The sequence below is a fragment of the Pseudopodoces humilis genome, chromosome 19 (genome assembly GCF_049639895.1).
Source record: "Pseudopodoces humilis isolate 2021_Gansu_Grassland_sample_001 chromosome 19, ASM4963989v1, whole genome shotgun sequence".
Lineage (NCBI taxonomy): Eukaryota > Metazoa > Chordata > Aves > Passeriformes > Paridae > Pseudopodoces > Pseudopodoces humilis.
In genome coordinates this window covers 14,377,568-14,402,095 of record NC_142218.1, presented here as the reverse complement: position 1 = coordinate 14,402,095, position 24,528 = coordinate 14,377,568, and the positions used below count along the sequence as shown (strand labels likewise).

General features: G+C 44.1%; 1 protein-coding gene across 1 annotated transcript; it reads left to right on the top strand.

Moving 5' to 3' along the window:
• Positions 1 to 3,614: 3,614 nt before the first annotated feature.
• Positions 3,615 to 23,419, top strand: SLC9A8 (solute carrier family 9 member A8). Its single transcript, XM_005524969.3, has 16 exons — positions 3,615 to 3,683; positions 4,106 to 4,284; positions 4,595 to 4,675; positions 8,674 to 8,732; positions 11,136 to 11,219; positions 12,147 to 12,248; positions 13,053 to 13,087; positions 13,676 to 13,819; positions 15,056 to 15,194; positions 16,365 to 16,470; positions 16,628 to 16,744; positions 17,472 to 17,554; positions 18,750 to 18,861; positions 19,275 to 19,495; positions 20,571 to 20,717; positions 21,921 to 23,419. Exons 1-16 carry the CDS (start codon positions 3,676 to 3,678, stop codon positions 22,050 to 22,052), a joined length of 1,749 nt encoding a protein of 582 aa, XP_005525026.1. The 5' UTR covers positions 3,615 to 3,675; the 3' UTR covers positions 22,053 to 23,419.
• The last annotated feature ends 1,109 nt before the right edge of the window (positions 23,420 to 24,528 follow it).

Genomic DNA, 24,528 nt, shown 5'->3' with positions numbered 1-24,528 from the left:
GATCAGCCAGGACTCCAGCCATGCCCTTTTCCCTGGACAGCACAGCTGCCATGGTTCTTCCACCACTGTCTGACTGGATTTTAAACCACCAAGAATGGACACAGTTACTCCTGCCTCAGATCAGTGTGGGCACAGCAGTAAGGGGGGAGGAGCAGATGCCTGCCATGGCACCAGCTATGAAGTGCAACAAGGGGACTTCCAGCTGCACAACAGAAAGAGTTCTTCACCCTGAGAGTGGTGCAGCATGAGGACAGGTCTCCCTGAGCAGCTCCATCCATGCCCCATCCATGGAGCCAGGATGTTTCATCCTTAGAGATTTTCAAAATTTCTCTGGACAAGACCCTGAGCAACCTCCTCTGACCGTGAAGCTGGACTTGCTGCGAACAGAGGATGGACTGGAGCTCTCCAGAGGTGCTTTGAATGATATTTTTCTCTGATTTCTAGGAGGACAGGATAAGGACCTGCTAAAGATGACTGGGCTGCTTCTTCCTGTCCTGTGACCCAGAACACGAGCCGTGCTGCATGGGGGAGAGAGGCACATGGCCCCCACTGTCCTTCTCTGCCATAATCCCACCCACTCTCCCTCAATCCCTTTCAATATAACTTCTGTCTTTTTCACTGTGCTTCCCAGAAAAACAAAGAAAAACTCCAAAAGTTATTGTGACCTAAAAACATGCAAGTTTGCAGAAGACTGGTTTCTTCTTAGAGGCATTCTCAAGGGAAACACTGATGATTCACCTTTTAATGACCAGCTACTTCCAGCCATCCTTGGCAAACTCTGAATTTTAGTTTTCACAGAAAAAAGGAAGGCAGTATTCACAAGGAAATTTCCTGTGTTTCATCAGTTTAAGTGCATCTCACTCTGGATCAAGCTTTGTTATTTATGGATGAAGTGTTGTTCAAAAATCTCTGCTCCAGTATATCATGAAAACTGAGATCAAAAAGCAGAAGTGCCTGAGTTTCTGATGTATTGGAGGCCTGCAGTCCTGCCTTTTCCAAGTGGAGGAAGATGTGCACATCACTCTGGACTTCAGCTTGCACCACTTTGCAAAGTGCCAGTCTCATTTTTCACTCATTTTCACTCATTTTTCACCTGCGAGCTCTGGGTCACCCCATGAGCTGTGCCTCAGCTCAAGCCATGCATTCTGTCCCAAATGCTACTGGGATGCAGAGAATGAGTTAAAGCAGATGGGGAATAGCAAACTGCAGATTGTCTGAAATCAGCCAGTGTGGAAAAAACCCTTGGTCATAACTGTGGTAAGACTATCTAAGTAGGTCACCACAAAACCACATCAGATGAGCAAAGGAGGTGTAGGTTCAGTCTGTCAACATGAAAACAGACGTTCTCCAGCTCTGCCTTGCCGCAGAAAAACAGCTGCTGTCCTAGTCACTGGTTTTTAAAATTGAGGCATGTTCATACCTATTCAGATGGCTTTCACTTTTATGTAAATGAGTATCGGTGTCTGTGTCATAAATCTGAAATTTCATTTGATTAAGTTCACAGCTGGCATTTCAGAGTGCCGTTAAAACAATCTGAGATATTCAAATCAATAAGTGTGTTTGTACAACTCCCCTTTTATTTGCTGAGCTAGTCAAACCAGAAATGAACAGAAATGCATGTGATGCTGTTACACACTGTCCCACGTGCCTGTCAGCCCAGAATCTCAAACTTGCACTGGATGGATGGATGATAGATGGATGATGGATGATGGATGATGGATGGATGATGGATGGATGGATGATGGATGGATGGATGGATGATGGATGGATGGATGGATGGATGGATGGATGGATGGATGATGGATGGATGGATGGATGGATGATGGATGGATGGATGGATGATGGATGGATGGATGATGGATGGATGGATGGATGGATGATGGATGGATGGATGGATGATGGATGGATGATGGATGGATGGATGGATGGATGGATGATGGATGGATGGATGGATGGATGGATGATGGATGATAGATGGATGATGGATGGATGGATGGATGGATGGATGATGGATGGATGATGGATGAATGATGGATGATGGATGGATGATGGATGGATGGATGGATGATGGATGGATGATGGATGGATGGATGGATGGATGGATGATGGATGGATGGATGGATGGATGGATGATGGATGATGGATGGATGGATGGATGGATGATGGATGGATGGATGGATGGATGGATGGATGGATGGATGGATGGATGGATGATGGATGGATGGATGGATGGATGGATGGATGGATGGATGGATGGATATCCTCAACTGGCTTTGTAAGCTGAAATGTGCTAATTAGCCTCATTTTCCAGGATGCACAGGAAAGTTTAGAGACCCAACCCCAGCAGGAACCTGGGCCAGGAGGGCATTTAAACTTAGACCAGATAAAACTGGTCTAAACTTTACTTTAATTTGCTGAATAAAATCACTAATTAATTACTCACTTATATTTTCATTCGAGTGCATTTTTATGCCGGTTTTGAGGCAGTGGCCTTCTGGTTCAGCTGAGTGGGACTCAGGTGGTGCTTTGTTGTGGCTGTAAGGCCAGGCTGTGGCTGGGCAGTGTGAGCCATGGGGCAGCCGTGCCCTGGCACAGGTCAGCTCAGCAGCGGGAAGGGTTCTGACAGCCGCAGGTGAGCATGGCTGGTTTGGATGGCAGGAGCCACTCGCTGCCTTCAGGCACTGCAGAGCAGGCCTGGCGTGACACTGCAGCACACTTCAGAGGTGTGTGTGTCACCGGAGTCCAGAGCAACCTCCCGAACAAGCCCGTGCCACTGTCACCTCAGTGGTGGCTCTGGGGACAGCAGTGATGGTGGCTGTGGGGACAGGGAGCAGTGGTGGCTCTGGGGACAGGAGTGATGTTGGCTGAGGGGACAGGAATGATGTTGGCTGAGGGGACAGGAGTGATGTTGGCTGAGGGGACAGGAGTGATGTTGGCTGAGGGGACAGGAGTGATGTTGGCTGAGGGGACAGGAGTGATGTTGGCTGAGGGGACAGGAATGACGTTGGCTGAGGGGACAGGAGTGATGTTGGCTGAGGGGACAGGAGTGATGTTGGCTGAGGGGACAGGAATGACGTTGGCTGAGGGGACAGGAATGATGTTGGCTGAGGGGACAGGAATGATGTTGGCTGAGGGGACAGGAGTGATGTTGGCTGAGGGGACAGGAGTGATGTTGGCTGAGGGGACAGGAGTGATGTTGGCTGTGGGGACAGGAGTGATGGTGGCTGAGGGGACAGGAATGATGTTGGCTGAGGGGACAGGAGTGATGTTGGCTGAGGGGACAGGAGTGATGTTGGCTGAGGGGACAGGAATGACGTTGGCTGAGGGGACAGGAATGACGTTGGCTGAGGGGACAGGAATGATGTTGGCTGAGGGGACAGGAGTGATGTTGGCTGTGGGGACAGGAGTGATGGTGGCTGAGGGGACAGGAATGATGTTGGCTGAGGGGACAGGAGTGATGTTGGCTGAGGGGACAGGAGTGATGGCGGCTCTGCAGTCGCTGCCCCCACCGACAGGGGGCGCCCCAGCCCCCGCCGCCCCGGCGCGCACGCGGGGACCGTGACGTGCCCGGCTGTCACGTGACGCGGCGGTGGCACGCGCCCGCGGCCGGACGTGCCCGCCCCAGCGCCGGAAGCGGCGGCGCGCGGGGCTCTGTGGGAGCGCGAGCCCGGCAAGATGGCGGAGTGAGTGCGGGGCGGCGGGGGCGGCCCGGGGCTGTGACAGCGGCGGGGCCGGGACACCGGCGGGGTTGTGACACCGGCGGGGCCGGGACAGCGGCGGGGTTGTGACACCGGCGGGGCCGGGACAGCGGCGGGGCCGGGACAGCGGCGGGGCCGGGACAGCGGCGTGCGTGCTGTGCCCGGCCCGGTGTCACGCCCTCTGTGTCAGGCTCCCCTGCGTGCCGGGAGCTCTGATGGGGCTGCGGTGCGTGAGGCAGCACAGCATTGTCCTGAACGTGAATCTTTGCCTCATCGGAGACCGCTTCTAAAACACAGCCGTAACGAGTTCAGTATGATCTGGTGGCTGGTTGATGTGTGCCTATCTGTAATGGGCTTTATTGAGCTGCTCCCATCCAGTATAATCACACACTGTGTTATCCTAACAGGTCTGCAAATGCCAGCCATGAAGTCATCAATGCCACCCTCCACGCTATGCTGGCTGCTACGACCAAGCTGGTGGCACCTACACCTCCCAAACCCATCCTCCCCGTTCAGACTGGAGTCCAGGCACAGCAAGAGGAACAGTCTAGTGGCATGACGATTTTTTTTAGTCTTCTTGTTATAGGTGAATGATGAACTGAAAATCTGTTAATCTCTGTTAACTGTAGTCTGTGTGTGAGGACATAGACCGACTCAAAATCATAGTGGTTTATTTCTCCTCTGGTTCTCTCTGTGAAGTGGGATTTTGCATAGGCACAGGGATTTAACAATTATGGTGATGAGAGCTACTGCTTACACTGGTGCTTCTTGGTTTATTGCCAAAGTGAAGTCTACTAAATCATTAGAAATTTGCTTGTGTTTTTTAAAAATACTACCTTAAAGTATACTGTATTCTTTTCCAACACTCCCAAATCTCCATTTTTTTCCCTTCACAGCTATTTGCATCATATTGGTGCATTTACTGATAGAATACCGGCTTCATTTTTTACCAGAGAGCGTGGCTGTTGTTTCCTTAGGTGAGTAACCATGACATTTTTATCTTGGATTTGTGTTAATCCAGGGACTGTCAGTAGTATGCACTGGAGATAATGCTCTATTGTGTGTTAGCCATCACTAGAAAGATGCAGCAAACTGGATGCAGTGAAGAAAACAATTCATAGAGTTAAATTGATTGAAGGAGTAAAGAAATGAGCATGCATGCAGAGACTGGCCCAGGAGAATGACACCTATAGGGATGTCACTGCCTGAGTACTTTGGCATCTTCCTGTAGATTGCATCCTCAGAGTAGGACGAGATGTGCAACACTCCCTGGTGATGAGGCTCCAGCCTTCCCTTCAAGGTGCTGCACGTGTTTATATTGGTGTTGGCAAAATTATGTCTGAGTGTGGGATTTTATATAGCTGGGGACTGCAGCTGTCCTGAAAACTCACCTGGACTGCCAGCTGCTTAACTATCCCAGCAGTACCATGACAAGAGCTCTTCCCATGGCTTGAGCTATAAAAGTGTCACCCTGCATGAAGATAGAGTGTGTACTTAATTTGGATTAAATTTGGAGTATTCCTGAGCCTATAGTTTTATGTCAGGGTAATTTAATTTATTTGTATGCTCCTGACTTATAAATGTGTATGGGGACATTTATACATTTATAAATGTGTAAATGAGGAGCAAATCAGGCCAAATACATTCAATGTTTTCTCTGCATGCTGTCTGATGTTTAAGGAACCTGGTCTGAGTGTTCCCAGCACCAGTTTTTCAGCTGTGACTTGTCTGCAAGATTCAGTGATATTTTTGCTTCTCTTGCTGGTGATGATTTCACTGACAGTTGTTCTAAAAATACAACAAGACAAAGATGTTTAGTTATAATCCTGAGGCAGCTCAAAGGACCATATTACTGGTTGAGAAGGTAGATATTTTTATTGTGGGCTAGGGTGGTATCTTCTCTCGTATTTCTTAACTAGAATTTTACACAGTTTCTCAGTTGGAGCAAGTGAGCTTTCTGGTGCTTGTCAGTAACTTATGCTTCCTGGAAAACAGGGATCTTCTTGTATCTTGGGTGCTAGGTTAGAAAAAGCTTATAGCTGTTACTTGGCAGAAAGAGAAGCATATTTTCCAGCAGTGTGACTCCCTGGATTTGTAGATAACTGTATGTGCTGGAGACCACATCATGTTTCTCACATAGTCGGTTTTGGAGCTTCAAGCAGCGTTCACTAACAAGGCCCTACGTGAGTTTCAGTATTTCTGTTCAACAGAAAAACAAACAGGTGGGTGAGGATCCTGTCCCAGTGCTGGGTGTGGCTCACACCCCTCATCTTTATAGAAGCATCATCCATCAGACTTTTGTGCATTTTTGGTTCTGTACCTGACTCTGATCAGGCTGCCTGCTGCAGCTCATCCTGACTCACTTTATCATCCTCACAGAAACCATCCAGCGCTTGGTTCACTCCTCTTTCCCTCCCTCCTTACATTATTGCTGTGGACAGGTGAGATGTCTTTGAGTGTATCTCCCAGTGTCCTGAAAGGTGCCAAAAGGACGTTACTCTCCCTTCAGTGTCCTTCCCCTTTGTACACAAAAACCCAAGTACAGGGTGTCGATTTGGCTTCAAATCAGGTTAGGTACTGTGGCTGTTAAATAGCTAATCTAAATTTAAACAAAATCCCCAATATAAAATGCAGCAGTATAGTGATTTCTCTTACTGGCATAGTTTTGGATTTTCTTTGCTGTCATTTTATGTATTCTGGGCAGTGCAGAGCAGAGGTGTTGGGCCAGCTTGTGTCCCTGTTCCTGCTGAGCTGTGCAGAGCAGCAGAGGCATTCTCCTCTTTCTGTTTCTTGTTATTGGCATCTCAGCTGCAGGAGAAGGGTTTTAGCTGTTGGGTTTGGTATTACTGTGTGCTGTGTTCCTGTGAGCCCCAACAAAATCCTGTTCAAGAAACAGGAAAGCTTCTTGCTGGGGCTGTTGCTGCTACTCAGTGTGGTCAGAAGGAGCAGTGCTGCATCTCTTCTGTTCAGAGGCCGTGCAGGAACATGCTCAGTTGGGTTTTGGGGTGAACCACAGCAGTCTATCCCCCCAGCGATACCAGCAGATGCAATTCCTGGGAGTCAACAGGGTGTTATACCCAGGAGCAGCCCAGGTTACAGATGTCCTGTGTCATTTCAGCCTTATGGAGTTAGTTGATAGGCTCAGTCATATTCAAAGCACTCAGCACCTGTGTCATTGCTGGAGTTGCCAGCTCAGTGCTGCTCACTGACCCTCTGGTCCTGGCCGTGCTCTGCACAGCTGCAAGAGCACTACTGAGTTTCAAGTATCCAGTTTTGCCAGTGAGGCGTGTCCTATTTTGACTTGTAAATTAAGTAAATGCTCTCAGGAAGTTATTGAAGGCTAATAAAAGTGGCAGCAGAGAAGGGAGAGATGATTTTCACAAGTGTTTTTCCTCCCATTGTCTAAGCTGCCTGGAAGCTTCTGGTTTATGGTTTCTAGAGGGTGTGTCTCTCCTGGTGGACAGGATGGGAGTGCATTCTCTGAGGCTGGACTTTGATCCGCATCCATATAAGTTGCTGGAATTTTTTTGGTAAAAATGGTTGCCAGAAATGTTTTTTCTCTTTGATTTGGTACTGAGTTTTAATGTATTCTCAGGAAAAATAAAGGTTGGTTGCAATAAGAAAATGCCTATAAAATTTTCAAAAAAATGAGGTATAGATTAACTGTTACAGATTTACCCTTCTAATTAGCCCTTTGACAAAACTGACCTGCCTGATTTAGTAGAAACAGCTGATCAAAACCTGTGTTCATTCATTTAGTAATAAAGGAAGAGTAAATGTATGTGGCATATGAGTGGCTGTATCTGCAAGGAACAGCAGACATTTGATGTTCCTTCATTTATGTTTTCCTCTTCCTTTCCATAGAAACCATTTCATGGAACAATTATTTCTACCCTCTGGGACCGATGTCTTCACAGATTTTTGTATAAAAGAAGGCTTAGGCCTCATGGCTTTGTGTGTGTGACACATCCATCAGCAGTAATCCATGTGATTCTGTTTGTGAGACTCTTTTGTTAGCTACAGCATGAGAGGAGGTCTCATGAGTTACAGGAAAGCACACTCAACATGAGTTATGGGAAAGCATGCTTAAAGCTTCTCAGACACTCTGTACCTTTCATCTGGAGTGTTTGACTTCTATGTCCCAGTGTTTGACTGTGAAGTCTCTATTCTGTAAATAATAAAACACAGCTATGCAGAAACACAGATCTGAAATCTGGCTAAAGATAAGTTCCCTATAACTACTTGAAAACAATTAGTGACAGTTCATGAGTCATCTTCATGACTTCCAGAAGAAATCTTGTTACAGTTTTATGTCTTTATGTTTGAAGATGTATGGGAGGAAAGAGTACAATAACCTTTAACCACCGAGTTTGCAGCAGCCTTGGTAAAATTCTTCTGTATTCACATTATTTCTACATGACTTAAACAGAGTGTAATTCATTTGGAAAATAGTTCTGACAGGATCTCCACCCTGATCAGTATTTGTTGCCTTTCTCATTGCCAGAAAGTGCTGTGATTTCATTCAAACAAAATTCACTTCTGTGGAGAAGACTGATTTAATTTAAGCTGCTTTAACTGCAGATAATATTGAAGTGACATGAAGCACAGATGCCTAACTGAACTTCCTGATTCTTCAGCAAGAAAGGTGGAATTTCATTTGAGTGCAGCTCAGATGAGAAGTGTTTTTGAGTAGTTAAGCCTGTTATCTTTCTGAACCAGTGAGCATCACACTCTCAGTAGGTCTGTTTGGAGTTGGGATATCCCAAGAGACAATCTGTTGTGCAGGGAAACTGCAGTTATGTAATGTATTGGAAACTGGGTACAAAACCCAAAACCACTCAGTGTTTTCATGATTTAGGAATGAAAGACTTGCTGCTCTATGTTTTGCCTTGTTTTCACTTTGAACAGTTTGGAGAGGTGATAAACAGTGAGTTGTTTTGTGGCTATTTCAGAATGTTTTCTTATTCTCTCCTAGGTATCCTTATGGGAGCTTTTATAAAAATCATAGAGGCTCAAAAGCTGGCCAACTGGAAGGTATAGTTGTAACAATTAATTCTTAATTGTAGAAAACTCCCTGAATCTTATGAAAAAGTCTTTGTAATATTTGATGTTTTAGAGAGCACATCCTGGCAGAAGTTTCTTCAAGAGCTGAAGTCTACAGTGAAGCAAGGATTTTTCCTCCTGCTTTTTATAAGCATTATCAAAGCAGCAAATTCTTCACTATTCCTGCTTTAATTTAAAATCTTGAGGCATTTAAACTGTGATTTTGTTTCACAGCACTGAGCAATTTATTATATCAGTGAACTGATTGAAGTCACGGTGATTTGAATTGCCAGTTCTGAACAGGATTTATATCAGCCAGCTGAACATCTTGGTCTGAGTAGTGAATTTTAATCCTAGCTTGCACTTTTATAGATTTTTCAATCTGATGTAGCTTTTGAACTAAATATTATACTTCTTTTTTTGTCAGCTAACTACACTGGTTCTGTGTACACTTGTTTAAACAATTACATAGCTCAACAGTTGTATTGTAATATTTCATTTTTATGTATGAAGTCACTAGAAACAGTGGGGGCTGCAGTAGTTAGTGCCTTTTCATTCATGATTTTTGTCAACTGGATTTCACTTAAAATTGAAAATCAGTTAAACGGCCACATCAGCATTTTAAATTAGTTTCTTATGGATTAAATAAAATAATCTGAGTAAGATCATGTATGTAAGAAGGAAAATGAAAGCTTCATGCTCTGAGCACTTATTCTGTAAACATGGGAAATACTGATCACAGCTGATGAATTTCATGGGGGTTTTCTGGGAAGTGTTGGTCACAGCTTGGGAGGCACTGGGGAGCTGTGCTTGCTCATGTTGTCAGCCAAGGTGAAATGCCACAGATATCACATTATTATTTGCTTATCTGAGTTTCTTTCACTGTAATAAAGCTTAGGTTTTAACATAGGCTGTCGTAATTTTAGATGTGAAATTTTCTAATCAATAATTATAGACTTTATTACATGGTTATAAATGGTTCTAATTTTACAGAATACCTTTTGTTTATCTGACACGATTAAAAAAATGAAATATTTAACAGCAGGCTATATCCCTGTACAAAGCAAATCTTGGATCATATCCCTGCCCTGAAAACTTTGCTATGTAATTTCTAGTGATCATGCTTTATTAAATGTTCATTCAAGATCACCTCTAAGACCTTGTGCTTGCTGGTAGCACAGCTGATAGTCAGAGTCCTCATGTTTTATTTTCCTCTGCTTCCATGCAGCACAAACACAGTCCTTCCTTTCCATTGTTCTCACTTCCTTGTCCAGCTCTGGTTTCAGGGGCTTTGAACAAGTGCAGTGACTCAGATCTGTGGGTTTTGTTCTGGTGCAGTTGCTGTGTGACAGGAGCAGGCAGTGTCAGCCGTGATTCACAGCATTGTGCGTGCAGTCATGGGCTGGAGCATTTCAGTCTAAAGGATGAGTGTTGTTTTCTAAGCCCCCCAAATCCTTTAAGATGATTATCACTGGTACAGGCAGGAATGAGACTTTAAAGTGATGAGTACCTCTGGTGTTAGAGCAGAACAGTCCATCAGCTGTTTACCCTGGGTTTAAACAAGTTAATCGGTGTTTGGGAGGTGACAACTCCAACCTGTTCGGTGCTGGGGGCCAGGAGGGAGTAAACAGCTGGGTAAAGAGATTGGCCCCCTCAGCTGGGATTCATTTCCCTGCTGTGCCTACTCTTCCAGCAGAAAAACCAGGGTGCCAGGCTGGGGGTACGGCATGAGCAGTGTTAGGCAGGGGATGACATAAGTGACAAAGACTGAGGACACAAAAAATAGCACCTTACCTCATGGTGGCTTCCATTTATAACACTGTGATGGCAAAAAGGAACCAGCAGAATAGTATCCTTCAATTCAGGCAGAAATTACATTTGCTGAGAAGAATCCAGCCTCAGGCCCCTCAGGTGTCACCTGAGCCTGGTCACCTGCAGGGCCACTGGGCTGAGGAGGTGATTTTCTTGTCAGGGGATGAGTTTCCCAGTGAAACTGCTTGGCCCCATTAACCAGTTCTATTCTGACCAAGAGGTCATTGTTCCTAGGCAGTCCTTACAGATTTCCAGACTCACAGATGAAGTAGGAATACTTTTTGTGGAAACAGGAAGGTTTTTTCTTTACCATAAATAACGTGTTTTCTTTTGCAGCTTTTTGGGAGACAATAATTTAAAATAAGTTACTCCTAGAGTTGAAAAAGAACGATAGAAGTAGCAGCCCTGGAATAATTTACTGTTCTTCAGTCTTCTACTTTGTGATAAGATGGGAAAAAGATTTTTCATTTTCCATCACTATTTTTTAATTGTTTTTCTTTTGGAAGATTTGATGTTATTTCAGTAGTATTTCAATGGTATCCCTGAAATTAGGATTTTTTTTAATTTTTTTTTTTTTTTCAGGAAGAAGAAATGTTTCGTCCAAATATGTTTTTTCTGCTTTTGCTTCCACCTATTATATTTGAGTCTGGATATTCACTGCACAAGGTCAGTCCCTTCCAGACACTCATTTTGGATGTTGAGGTTTTGTTTGGAATAGATTCTGCTTTTAATTATCTTCATGAAGCTTAGGATAATTGCATTAAATTCCATTTTATTAATCATTAGGGAATTGGGAGTGCAAAATTTAAACCTCTTCAACCCAGAGTGCAGGGAGTGGAGCTTGTTGCTGATAACTGAGTGCTGGCAAGGTGTTTGGTACAGCACAGACAAGGTTTTCCTTGGCTGGAGAGGTTGCTTACATCACCAGAGCTGTACAAGGGCTGCTGTGAAGGAGGACAAGTGGGAAGGTGTAAGATCAGAAGTGGGAAAGGTGGAGTCACTCCACAGCTAAAGAAAATGTGTGTGAGGTTCTGACCCTTGCCTGGGGGCCCCTGTTTCCACGGACATTTCTCACAGCTCGTGTCCTGGCCCAGGGGGTTTGGTGCTCCCTTGTGCAGCCCCTCTGCTCCAGCTGTGCTGCAGGAGTGGGAGGGAACAGTGGCCAAGGTGATACCAGGAGCTGGTACCAGCACTGGAGACCTTTTCATACAAAATCACAAGCAATGGACCAGCAGCTGGGAAGTGTACAAGGCTTTTTCACATGGCCTGTCTCCAGCAGAGGGGTAACTTACACTTTGTCAGGTGGGGAATATGTCACAGTGCTGGTGAATACCCAGCTGTTTGCCTGAGGATTGGGTTCTTGTCATGGTGCCAGACTGGGAATCAGTCCTGGGAATCAGAGGAATTGCTATTGTCCTCAAGAGAGCTGCAGTCTCTCTAGGCAGGTGGTGTAGATGTGTGTTCTGGAACCAAACTGAGCCTTTATAATCAGAAACCCCTTTGTGAATTAGAATCTAATTAAATGCAAACCCAAACATGAGTTTTCCCATGGGCCATTTTTACTAATTTACTTATTTTATTACTATGTTCCAGGGTAATTTTTTTCAGAACATTGGTTCCATCATTCTGTTCTCAGTATTTGGCACTGCAATATCAGCTTTCATTGTAGGTGGAGGAATCTATTTCCTGGGCCGGGTAAGACTTACTGCTTTGAAGCATTTAAGTTTATCTGCCTTGTTATTTGAAAGTCCATTTTTCAAGAGCAGACAAATAGAGTGCAAGTGAATTCCTGGGTCACGAAGTCCATTTCTCTGCTCTCACAAAGGCAGTGTTATACAGCCCTTTCCATGGATATTGCTGGAGAGGCCGTGGAGTCTCCTTCCCTGGAAGTACTCAAAAGCTGTCTGGACACGATCCCAGGGAACGTGCTCCAAGGGCCCTCTGGAGCAGTTGATCTCAGGGGTCCCTTCCAACCTGAGCCACTCTGTGACTCCACAACACAGCATGTTCTGTGGGAAAAGCAATTAAGACTTGAATTTTACTTTTTTCTAACTTCCACAATCTTCCTGTTGGAAGACTGTTCCAAAACCTGTGTTCTCTACAGCCAACTTATGCTCTACAATATTAATTTTTAATTTTTTTTTTTTTTTGTTTCTGTGGTTTGGTGTTTGCCATTGATTGCATATAGATAAAGATATTTATCTTTTCTCACAGACTTCATTCTGATAGGCCAAGCAGTCTATATTTTCCTCTTTCCCACTCAGATTTCCCTTCCTTTGAATGTCTTGGTTATTCTGCTCACCTGACTGCTCTAGTTTCCTGATCTTGGGTGACCAGAATTGTGGCAGTAGATTACTGTTGGAGGGCAGTGTTAAACTGGATAACATCACTGCTATGAATTTTTCTTAATAATGAACTCGGGGTTTGACAAATAGTTTGGTTTTTAAGAGCAGCAGAACACCACAGTTGATTGTGATTATGTTCTACCTATTCTTTCAGGCTGATGTAATTTATAAACTCAACATGACAGACAGGTAAGCTCTTGGGGAGATGGTGTAGGATATGAAATGAATCTTCCTTCAGGATAGCTGCAGGTGGGAAATGCACTGCACTTGGCCACCTCTTTTGGTTAGTGTTTAGATTGCTGAGGTTCAGCATTGTGTATGAAACTAAGAAATAGATGGAACATTCCTATACCCTATTTATTACACCCTTATTTACCAATAGTATTGTATTATATTCCATTCTATTGCATTCTAGTCCATTCTGTTCTGTGCTCAGTGATTTCTTTAGATAGATATTTTAACCAAATATTTTAGACAGTATTTTAACCGAACTTTTAAGATTTGTAAACTTTGATTAGTTAGTATTTTTAATGTATGTCATAAGGGTATAACTTCTTCGTGCAAATCTTCTTTTAAAAGACACAATAATTTTTTTCAGTAGCAATAATGTAGAGTTTTCAAGAACTTGGCAAGTGGCCCAGTTCATAGGACTGGAAAGATATTACAGCTTATCACTGTGTAGAAACTGTAACTCAAATGGGCTTTGTTACTGTTGTTCATGTAAGTTACCAGTTGGTATTTTTCTTTCATCTAGTTTCCTCTTTTGTGTTCTCCCAGTTTTGCATTCGGCTCTTTAATATCTGCAGTTGACCCTGTGGCTACTATTGCCATTTTCAATGCCCTTAACGTGGATCCTGTGCTTAACATGTTGGTTTTTGGAGAAAGCATTCTCAATGATGCAGTTTCAATTGTCCTGACCAAGTAAGTGCATCTTTATGGAAACAGTAGCTACATAGTTTTCTGTTAGTTTTTCAGATATACAGTAATTCTTCCATCTTCTTTTGGAACAAATGGTATATTTCAGGTGTAAAGCTGAATCTTGTGTGGTGCTTCTGTGTAAAAAGCAATCCATAGCATGCAGTGCATAGGCAGAAGACAGTAAATGGTTGCCTCATTACCCCTGCCTCAGTGCCTTATCTCACTGACCTAATTGATTGCTTTCTAATTCCATTCATTATCAGCTCTTTTTCCATCTGAGGGTCCTGACAGCAGGAGCCCCACATGTCACCTGTCAGGCACAGAAATGTTCACCTTCCCAGAGCTGCTCTGTCTCTGTGCCATTGGCTCGTGCCCAGGGTCCCACAGTGGCTGGGGAGGAATACAGCAGCATCAGGCAATGGGGTTGTGTTGTGTTGGGGCTGCCATGGCAAAGGGGAACATCCAACATCCTTCTCTATTGCCTATGACAGTTCTTTGGGGCTGAAAGAGTGGAAAACAGATAGATATATCTTCGTGTTATTGCTGAAGCCAATGGGTGTGACTGTGAATGTATAGAAGGAACAGCTATAACAAGCAGGTAGTGAAATCAAACAACTTTCTAATCAATTAATTTATTTTATTACAGTTGTGGTGCTTTTGGGGGAGATGCTGAAGGCTAAAAGCAGCCAAGAGAAACACTTCATAGAATCTGTGTGTTCTTTACACAGAATTTCCATGAAATATACTCCTGAAATTCAAAGAGGTTTCTCCCCTTTCCTCTTAAGAGCTGCTTTGTTTTCCTTCAGTGACCTTCTTGTCTCTCATCCACACCTAAATATTTGATGAGGGTTCTTCCTGTTCATTTGTTCTTCTCAGAGGATCACATGAGTTTTTACCACTGTAAAATGTGTTTTCTTTTCCTTTTCAAAGTTTGAACATTGTTTTGAAATACTGGGCATCACCATAGCCTATTTACGCCATTCTGGGATTCTTCAGAGGAGCAGTGCTGGATTTTTAGCAGAATTAGGTTTCCCTTTGGGGATTACACCAAGGCTTGATTTAACGTCTTTTGACATTCCTCTTGTTATATATATATCACAGTAAAAGCCTTTTAAGAGTGGTAGCAACAAAGAAATGTGAGTCTTTTTTGTTGTTATGCTCAAAAGATGTTTGATATTTTTGGATCCAGGCTTAGAATGTATAACCATTTCTTCTTATTTCTCTTTTAATTGTATCTAGCACAGCAGAAGGTTTGACAAGGGAAAATATGTCAGATGTAAGTGGATGGCAAACCTTTCTACAGGCACTGGGATACTTTCTCAAGATGTTCTTTGGCTCTGCAGCACTTGGCACACTTACTGGTCTTATTTCTGCATTAATATCCTTTATTAATTTTGGTGATATATACATATATACATTGGTGAACTGCAACATTCTAGTATTTTTTTTTTTTCTTCTCATCTTCTCCAGCATTTCTTGGAGGATATTTCTTATTAGACATTATTTTGGTTTTATCTTAGTGTGCATGGATGTGTATTAAAAGTGGCATCAAATTTTTATGAACATAATTAAGGTCTGAAATGTTGTATAATAGCTTATGTGCATTGGAGTGTTATAAGATATGGTAATTGTTTTGTAAATTCAAAATTTATTAATTCCATTTCAATACCAATCCATTTTAACAAGCATATGGCTTCTTTTTTACATACATAAAACAATTAATTAAAAAGAAAAAAAAGCTGCTTTTCCCGAGGGCCTTTGAGTCAGCCCAGCTCGTTTGTCCCTGTGGATCATGTGCAGGCAGCTGAATGCAGACACTCTTCTGTTTGGATTTACCCTGGGTTGTGGTTTTCCTTGTCCATTCTATGATTTGGTTGCTAAACAGCCTAAAAAGCTCCTGCTGCTCTGCTGAGATCAGGAAGGCTGTTTGCTGTAGCCACTTTTGTTGCTTTTTGGGTTTGTTTAATGCTAGCTCTAAGTTCACTGTGTGAGCTCTGAGCTGTGCAGCAGTTCCTCATGTCAGCTGGGACACACAGCCAAACACTTCCTTTGTAAACAACAGGGATAGAATGTTGGATTAAACACAGACATATTTCCCCTTTTGGTTCATCAGCCTAATTCAATAAACTTTGAAATGATTCCATACATCACAACAAAAGAGAGAGATGTTCAACACTTCTTTGACTCATATCCAAATTATACTAAGTCAAAGAGAAAAGCAGCTTATTTGCCCTTGTGCCTCAAAAGTATTTGATTTACCTGTTGTTATCAGTATTGTAGAGGCACATCAATAAGAGATCTTTTTTTGTCTCTAGCTCTGTCTTCTGACAGACTTCTGCAGTAGAAATGTTTCCATAAGAAATATTCCTCACATAGGAAATTACTAATCCTCCCATACTTGAGTTGAAGGCCCATATGTAGATTTTATTGGCTATTCAGTAGAGAAGTACATGAGGCATAAACATTGTTTTGGAATGGAATGAACACATCAAAATATTCCTTTGATTTCTTTTTTAATTTACTTTTTCCATAACATTTTCGTGTGTACGTACTAAAGCACATTGATTTAAGGAAGACACCTTCCCTAGAATTTGGGATGATGATTATCTTTGCTTACCTTCCTTATGGACTTGCAGAAGGGATCTCACTCTCAGGTGAGTAGCAAAATGAGTTCTGACCACACTGTTTGATATCTTAAAATATTTATATTGCTGTAGAAACAGGTCTTGCCTTGTGAGAAGATTACTCTGGAGGGTCTCAGCAGTAAATCCTTGCAGATTCTTCTGTTGACTGGCACGTTCTTGCCCACAGGTATCATGGCAATCCTGTTCTCTGGCATTGTGATGTCTCACTACACACACCACAACCTGTCCCCAGTGACACAGATCCTGATGCAGCAGACACTCAGAACTGTTGCTTTCATGTGTGGTAGGTGCTGCCTGCTGTTAAACCTAGTGTGAATAGTTCAAAATGTCATTTGCATGGAAAGGTGATTGTGTTGGGAGCACCAGAGGTGTGAATTTGCATCCAGGCATTTGTGTGTCAATGGTGTTTGTCTTTAAGAGAAGGATTTCCAAGAGTGGAGGCTGGAAGGCACTCAGAAGTCACCTTTCCTGCCACAGTGGATAAAATATGCAGTAAATCTCTCTCTCATCCTACAGGCTCCTGCTAAGATTTGCCATAAGATTGATGTCCAAATAGAGTCTCTGTCTCGTGTGTTCCTCTGGTCTGTTTTTAGTTCTAGGAGATGGGGATTGAGTGATATATTTTTTTAATTTATTTTTTTTTTAATATAAAAAGCTACTTGCAGAAAACAGTAACTTCACACATGGAGGTTTTTGGAAGTAGTGGTACAAGCAGCTCAGAGTGCTAGTGCCTTTCCAGTTCCTTTTCCAAACCAAACCTTTGAAGAAATTACATGTTCCTGCATTACAGACATGTCCCTGATTTCTGGGAGTTGCCATGAATGAATTCTGTATTGTTTGCAGGAGGATGCAGTGTGATCAGGGAGTGGCTTTGCTGCAAAGTGAGCACCAGCAGTTGTCCAGGGTTTGGTCAGGAAATCCCATTTTATATACTGTATCTAGTGATTAATAACAGGAGTAGAAAAAGTTTTCTGGAATTGTTTATTTAAGATGTGATTTCTCTTTTTCAGAAACGTGTGTTTTTGCATTTCTTGGCCTGTCAATTTTTAGTTTTCCTCACAAGTTTGAAATGTCCTTTGTCATCTGGTGCATAGTAGGTATTTACTTTCTTCCATATCTTTTTAGATGCATTTTTGGTATTGGGGAAGGGGGAAACACCTTACAGTTAAAAGATTTTAGAATAACTGTAACCATTCATAGTTTCTATAAAAAAAATCTCTGACTCCTTTCCTAATTCCTTGTCTTTAAACCCATTTCAGTGTGCCTTAATGCCATGACTCTGCATTATGTTTCACGTGGGGCTTGCCTCCATCTGTTGCCATTGTAATGGTTTAATATCAGCATGAAAAGCATGTTCCCCTTTGCAGAGGGCAGTGAGGATCCATTTCCAGTTGTGTGCAGCAATGCACACTGGCCCATTCAGTGCACGGCTCAAGGGAAGGATTGTTACCTACAGCTTCCCCAGACAGGGATATCAGCACAGGGAACTGCTCTGCCTGCACACACAACTTCCCTATCTAATACACATCTAAGGTGTGACACTTCCTTCTGTGTAGCACTGCCCTCTCAGGCATAATGCAAATTGTGTAATTTTGGTGTGATTCATAAAGGAAAACATCACAGCCCTTCAAGGATCCTGCTGACTAATTCTAGGATATTTACCTTATCAAGGTCTGTTTGGAGTGGAGCTTAAAAACAATGCTCTGAGAAAACCTTGCCTTTTTCTGAGTTAAAGTTTTCACTGTGTTTGTTAATTGTTTGCCATTAAATCAATAGTCCCCTTTTTCTTCTTTTCCGCTCTCAAAGTGTTGCTTCAGTGTGGGGTATGTTTTATAGCTGTACCCAGGGAAGTGTTGAGAAACAGGCTGACATGCTATTTGTTTGGCTCCTGGCCTTTCTGAGCAAGTGGGCCACAGGGAGACAATAGAAATACCTTATTGCCTCTTGGCTGCTGCGCCAAGGGAATGACTGAGCTGAGGAGCACTTCTACACAAAGTAATTCTTGGTCTCCCTGGAATGCCTCCTGGGTTCCATTTATTTATTATAAGTAAAGCAGCCTGGTCCCCATCAGTGACAGGTCTGATTTAGTTTCAGTTAAGCAGACAAAATGTTTCAGGAGTAAAATTCCACAGTGCCCTGTGCTGCGGGGTTTCTCTCTGTTCATGGAGCAGCACACCTGCCTGTGGCCAAAAAGAACATATTCACCTTCCCCTGTAAAACCAGCTGCAGCTGGGCCCCTGTGGATGTAACACATCAAATGGTCTTTTGTTTTTATTTCTGTTTTTCAGGTGCTGGTTCTGTTTGGTAGAGCAGTGAATATTTTCCCACTTTCCTACCTACTCAACTTCTTCCGTGATCATAAAATCACTCCCAAAATGATGTTTATCATGTGGTTTAGTGGTAAGTTAAAGCTCAAAATACTGAGAACCAGAAAAAATGTTTGATCTCTTTCATTGTGTGGCCCACTCTAGGACAAACTGGTTTTCCATTAATTGAGCAAAACTCAACATTTGCACTATTCTGAAACCCAAGTGCAGAGAAATGTTCTCGTTCCCCTTTGTGCTGGAGGACTTTGCTCTGGTGAGCCCTTTTCTGCCTAGAGGCTGCTTGTCTCTAGGCCCAGCAGCTTCAGAGTTTGAGCAATGCTGTCTGAAATGCTGACTTGTTTTAGGGTGGTAGCCAAGTGACAGATAATGGGCATGCCATAGGATTGTAAAAATCCTTTGGAAGGTGGAGAATTGCAGTTGAGTTATCCGGGTGCTCAGGTGTTGCTGCTGGTTGACTCTCCCTTGACGCCTGTTCTCTCCCCTGAGGATTACGTGGTGCCATTCCCTATGCCCTCAGCCTCCACCTGGGCCTGGAGCCCATGGAGAAGCGGCAGCTCATCGGCACCACGACCATCATCATCGTGCTGTTCACCATCCTGCTGCTGGGAGGGGGAACCATGCCCCTCATCAGGCTCGTGGACATCGAGGACTCCAAACCACGCAAGAGGAACAAGAAGGACGTCAATCTTAGCAAGACAGAGAAGATGGTTAGTTTGGGGTTTTCATTTGGAGGATCACTGGGGTTTGGTGGGGGTTTTTTCCAGTTTAAACATTTTTCAGGAGTAGCACATGATTTTTTACTAACAAGTAAGATGAAGGCAGTAGAAAAATACAAGGTAGGAAGACAAAGCCAAGCAATCTGATTTTCAAGTATCCCAAAGACAGAGTCTGGTTAATGTTTATACAAAATACCTGTTTGGACAAGGGGAGGAGAAATAGTCTCTTAATTCAATCCAGTTACAAGTCAATCTATATAAATTAAAGTAACCCCTGGAAAAGCATAAAGCAGATGATAGAGGATTGAGGCATATACAGAGAGAAAGTAGATGGTACAATGTGAGATGGAAATTAATTATAAAAGGCAGATAGAAATTATTTTGAAAAATTCAAAGGCCATGAGAAGGTGGTAACAATAGCCCCCCCTCTGACTGGACTTTATTTTAAAGCAATTTCGGGCAAAGCAAGAGATCTGACAAAGCTAAAGCCACTCTGGAACCTCTTGTGCAAAAGACTGGAGAATAAAAAGTATTGCAGGACAATTTTTTCCTGATTTTCTCTAATCCATTGAAGAGTATATGCAGGATATTGTTCTGGAGGATCTTAAGAACATTTGAGAACTTTGCATGAGGTTGACTGTAGTCTTTAGAATTACCTTGCAGTGTCCACACAAGGAAGTGCAGGAGGAGAGCAGGGACAGGGTGTGTTCCACAGGGCTCGTTCCAGTGGCACAGTGACAGCAGTGGTGCTTGCTGGATGAAAGCATTGCAAAGTCCACAAGAGAAAACCTGCACGGTAGAAACCTGTTCTCAGCAATAGTGACAATACTAAACATGGAACATTTGAGGTCTTTTCCCTTTCCCCATGGAAAGGGAAGCTAATTGGGATTCAGAAGCTGAACACATACAGCCCTAAGCCCTGTAAGGCTGGGGTGGGGATCATTTCCATATTGTTCCAGCATGGCAACTGGTTGTGATAAGGGAGACCACAGAGCAGAGGCTGAGGCAGGGTGGTGGGATGACTGCCCCTTCTCTCAGGTTATTCCAATATTTGTGATTTTTCTAGGGAAACACTATAGAGTCAGAGCATTTATCAGAGCTCACAGAGGAGGAATATGAAGCCCAGTACATAAAACGCCAGAACCTCAAAGGCTTTATGCGGCTTGATGTTGAGTATTTGAATCCTTTCTTCACCAGAAGACTCACACAAGAAGTAAGTCTTTCTTATTTTCTTGAAGAAGAGAAACTGTTGGAGCTGGTTGTTGTCCTCAGTACCACCCAGGGCTCATCGTGCAGCCACAGGACTTGTGTGGGGACAGTGGGACATCTGTGTATTGCTCATGCATAGAGACAGCAGCTGTAATGAACAGCTGCTCTGTAAGTTGGACTAAATGAGCATCTCAGAGCTACCCCAGTTTAAACTTGGTGTATGGATTTGCTGAACTCGCCTTTAATTGTGCAGAGAACCATGAAGGGCATCAGGAGTCACTGCTGGAAAAAGCTGCTGCCACTCGGGTAGAGCTTTTAAAGCTGTCACACACAGCTCCTGCCTCTTACTGTTGGTGGTCCTGTGACTTCTGGAGCTGTGATGTTGCTGCAGGGTGCAGCTTCTGTCTTGGAAATAGGCACCAGCCTTGCACCCTTCACTTTCCAGACTGCTCACTTTCCAGAGACCAAGGCTCTGAGGCTGTAAATGCAAAACACCACCTGACAGTAACTTAACACTCAGTGGCCCCAAGGTGTAAATACTGTGCCTTTTTCACTCCCATGCTTTGGAAATCTGAGGCTCCTTAGCCACAGAATTCACTGTTTTTCAAGTTTCCCATGGAAACATTTTGGCAGTGCAGTTCGTAATTTTGTGTAAGTGCACATTCCATCTTCCTAGCCGGCTCAAAAGTACTGTTTTTCCTCATGTTTTGTACTTTTCAAAAGTACGCTTTCAGCACTTTCCTACAAAAGCTAAAGTCATTTATTGCAAAACCAGAAAGGAATCAAGAAACCAAAGTAAGCATCTGATTCGTAGTTGGTAACCAAAAGCACAGGCTGCCCTCCAGATTGCAACCAAAGGCTGGAAAAATAAGCATGTGAATCACTAGGGCAGGCCACAAGCTTCCCAGTGTCCCTGGGAACACGAGGAGAGTCAAAGCCAGGCCCTCCAGACAGGATTGGAATTGTTGAGACACACAGAGCAGGACTGTCTAGAGAGCAGGTAAAAACACCCAGCACCAAAACTGCCATCTGTAGCGATAATTGCTCACTGAGCAGCTGATCAGTATTTTCTGGTGGGAGACAGGATGGCTGTGCATGCTCAGAGAGCGGGTTATTTCCTAAGGAATGTGTGCAGCTGTGGCCCTGCTGTGCCCCGACACAGGAGAGGTGTTGCAGCAGGTGACAGAGTGCTCTGCCTTTGCCGCAGGACCTGCACGACGGGCGCATCCAGATGAAGACCCTGACCAACAAGTGGTACGAGGAGGTGCGCCAGGGCCCCTCGGGCTCCGAGGACGACGAGCAGGAGCTGCTGCAGCAGAGCGGGGCCGGCGCGCGCTGAGCCCCCCGCGCCTCGCCGAGGGGCCCAGAGCCCCACTGCACCGCAGCTGCTGGGCCAGGGGTGAACTTTGACATTGCAGACACGTCCTGGGCTCCCTGCTTAGTGAAACCCACAGCTCTGCTGTTACTGTTCAGGAAGGGAAACCCACAAGGGTCACACGCTGGATGGGCTGAAGGAAGAACCTTTTGTTCAGACTTCACTGCGTAGCAAATTCCAGGCAGCCCGTTGTAAAGCAGAACCATCTGCCAGGAAATGATGGCATTGTTAATGGGGGGGCTTCTTCCCATCCCTAAACCTGCTGCCAGCACACCCTGCAGCACAGGGCCCTTGGGTGGCTCTGCAAAACAGAAGGAATTGCACTTTACCTTTTATATATATATATATAAAAATATATTCATTCACAGCATGAAGAATCTTGACAGTTTATACTGTGAATTTGTTTCAGCACTAGTAAGGGAATCTGACTGGAAGAAATGTATAATTTATGGAATTTGCACATTTTGAACCCAGAAAAGATGCATATCTTGACAAGAGCAGATGTTGCACACACAGGGAATCACCTCTGAAAATGTAGTTTTGTCACTTAAAAGATTCTTGATTTCTGTTTTATGGGATTTTTTTGTTTTTATACTAAGGGATCTAATCCATGGTACTGATTGTAGCGTGGTTTTGGGGAAGTGGGGGCCTGTGACAGCACAGAACTGCGTTTGAAATTGTAGTTTCTTTTCTTTGGCTAAAGCCAGTTGCAGTTGGGTTTCTGTAATTGGCAGTTGCTTCTTGCTGGCACTTTGGCTTCAAATCTTAGGAGAGAGCAGCTTCTGTTTTGCCTAATTTACGAAGTGTCCCTAACACTCCAGAATTCACCAGTGAAATTTTTAAGCTTCAGTGGAAGAAAATGCAGCATGTACATGAGGAAAAAGAGCCTATAAAATCTAATCCAGGTACAGAAAGATTAATATTACACATGGCTGAAGCAGCCTCTGCTGGGACGTGCCAAACAGCTTCCATTAAGCTGTCCCATTCTTTCTCTTCTGCTTACACTGTTTCAGAATCTGTGGTATCTCTGCATTTGTCCTCCATGGCCCAGTGTTTGCTCAGCGTTGCCAACACCTGAACGTTTGTTGCACATTTGCCATGGTGACAACAGGCAGCAGTTTGCTCCCACTGCCAAATTCCTCCTTGGTCATTTGCATATCCACTGTCAGGATGTGAATTACAGTTCAACACCCAAATCTGAAATGCAGATGCACATGTTTATTTCTGAAGATGTGAGACTTAGTTTTGGTCTGGTTTTGCTACTGCGCTTTTTAATCCATTGCTTACCTACTGAGAGAATAAAAGTTCAAGAATGTATTCAGACTCCTGAACCTGTTGTCTAAGCAGTTTTTCAAAATACCTCGTCTTGTGCCCTGCTGCCCTTTCCCTGCCTGTGGGAAGGGCCTCTCTGCTTGTCCCAGAGCTGGGACACGCACAGCTGGAGCTGAGCAGGCTGTGAAAGCCATCGGTGCCTGCTTGGTCCGTGGGAGGATCTGTGTGAAAATCGGCCTTTTTGTCACCCTTCTAGACCCATCACTAATCCATCACTCCTACTGCGTTCCTCACCTTGAGCCTTTATGTCCAGGAGCTGCTGGAAGGTCCCTGAGAGCTTCTCCTGCGGTGTTCAGTGCTGGAGCTGCTGTTACACCGGGGTGTCACAATCCTGTCCTGCTGCTGTTCCCGAGCCCGCGGTTCCCGGTGCTCCCGGTGGCTCCGGGGCCGCACCTGCCCCAGGTGAGCTGGTCACTGCCGCCCTCTGGAGGCTGGAGCAGCCGAGGGAATGGCTCAGAAACGATTCCAGTGAACACACTGGGGATTGTGGGATTTAAAACCAACTAGTCTAAAACTTAACATAATATTACCTTTATCAAAACTTGGGATTAAGTGTTTATTCTGAGAGAGCAAAGCTAACTCCCTTATTCTGGAACCAAAAGAAGTTTTTACCATAGTGCCCAGTGCTCATATTCATTTATCAATACAATGGCTTTTCTGTCAGTCATTTCAGTTTGGAGTTCTTCACCTAATATGCTTTGAAAAGAAATACTATTTTTTTACTTGCCTGGCAGTTACTTTAGGTAATTTCCTATTTTATCAGACCAATATTAAACCCTGACCCTCTTTCCACAAGCTAGCTCCTCCATCCTAACTTGGTGTCATCTGCAAACCCGTGCAAGACTGCACTTGATTTCTTCCTGTTCTCAGCTAAGCAGCCTAGCAGCTGAGGCAGAGGTTGCTGCCTGCAGAGCCCCAGGTGCTGCTGCCCCCAGGAGATGGCAGCAGCCCTTCGTGTTTGGGGAAATCGGCCGCTGGTCCCTTTCTGGAGGCTCCTCTCGATGGGCAGCAGCAGGATGGCCCTGGGATGGCCCGGATGGCCCTGGGATGGCCCTGGGATGGCCCTGGGATGGCCCTGGGATGGCCCCAGCCCCGCTCTGCACTGGCC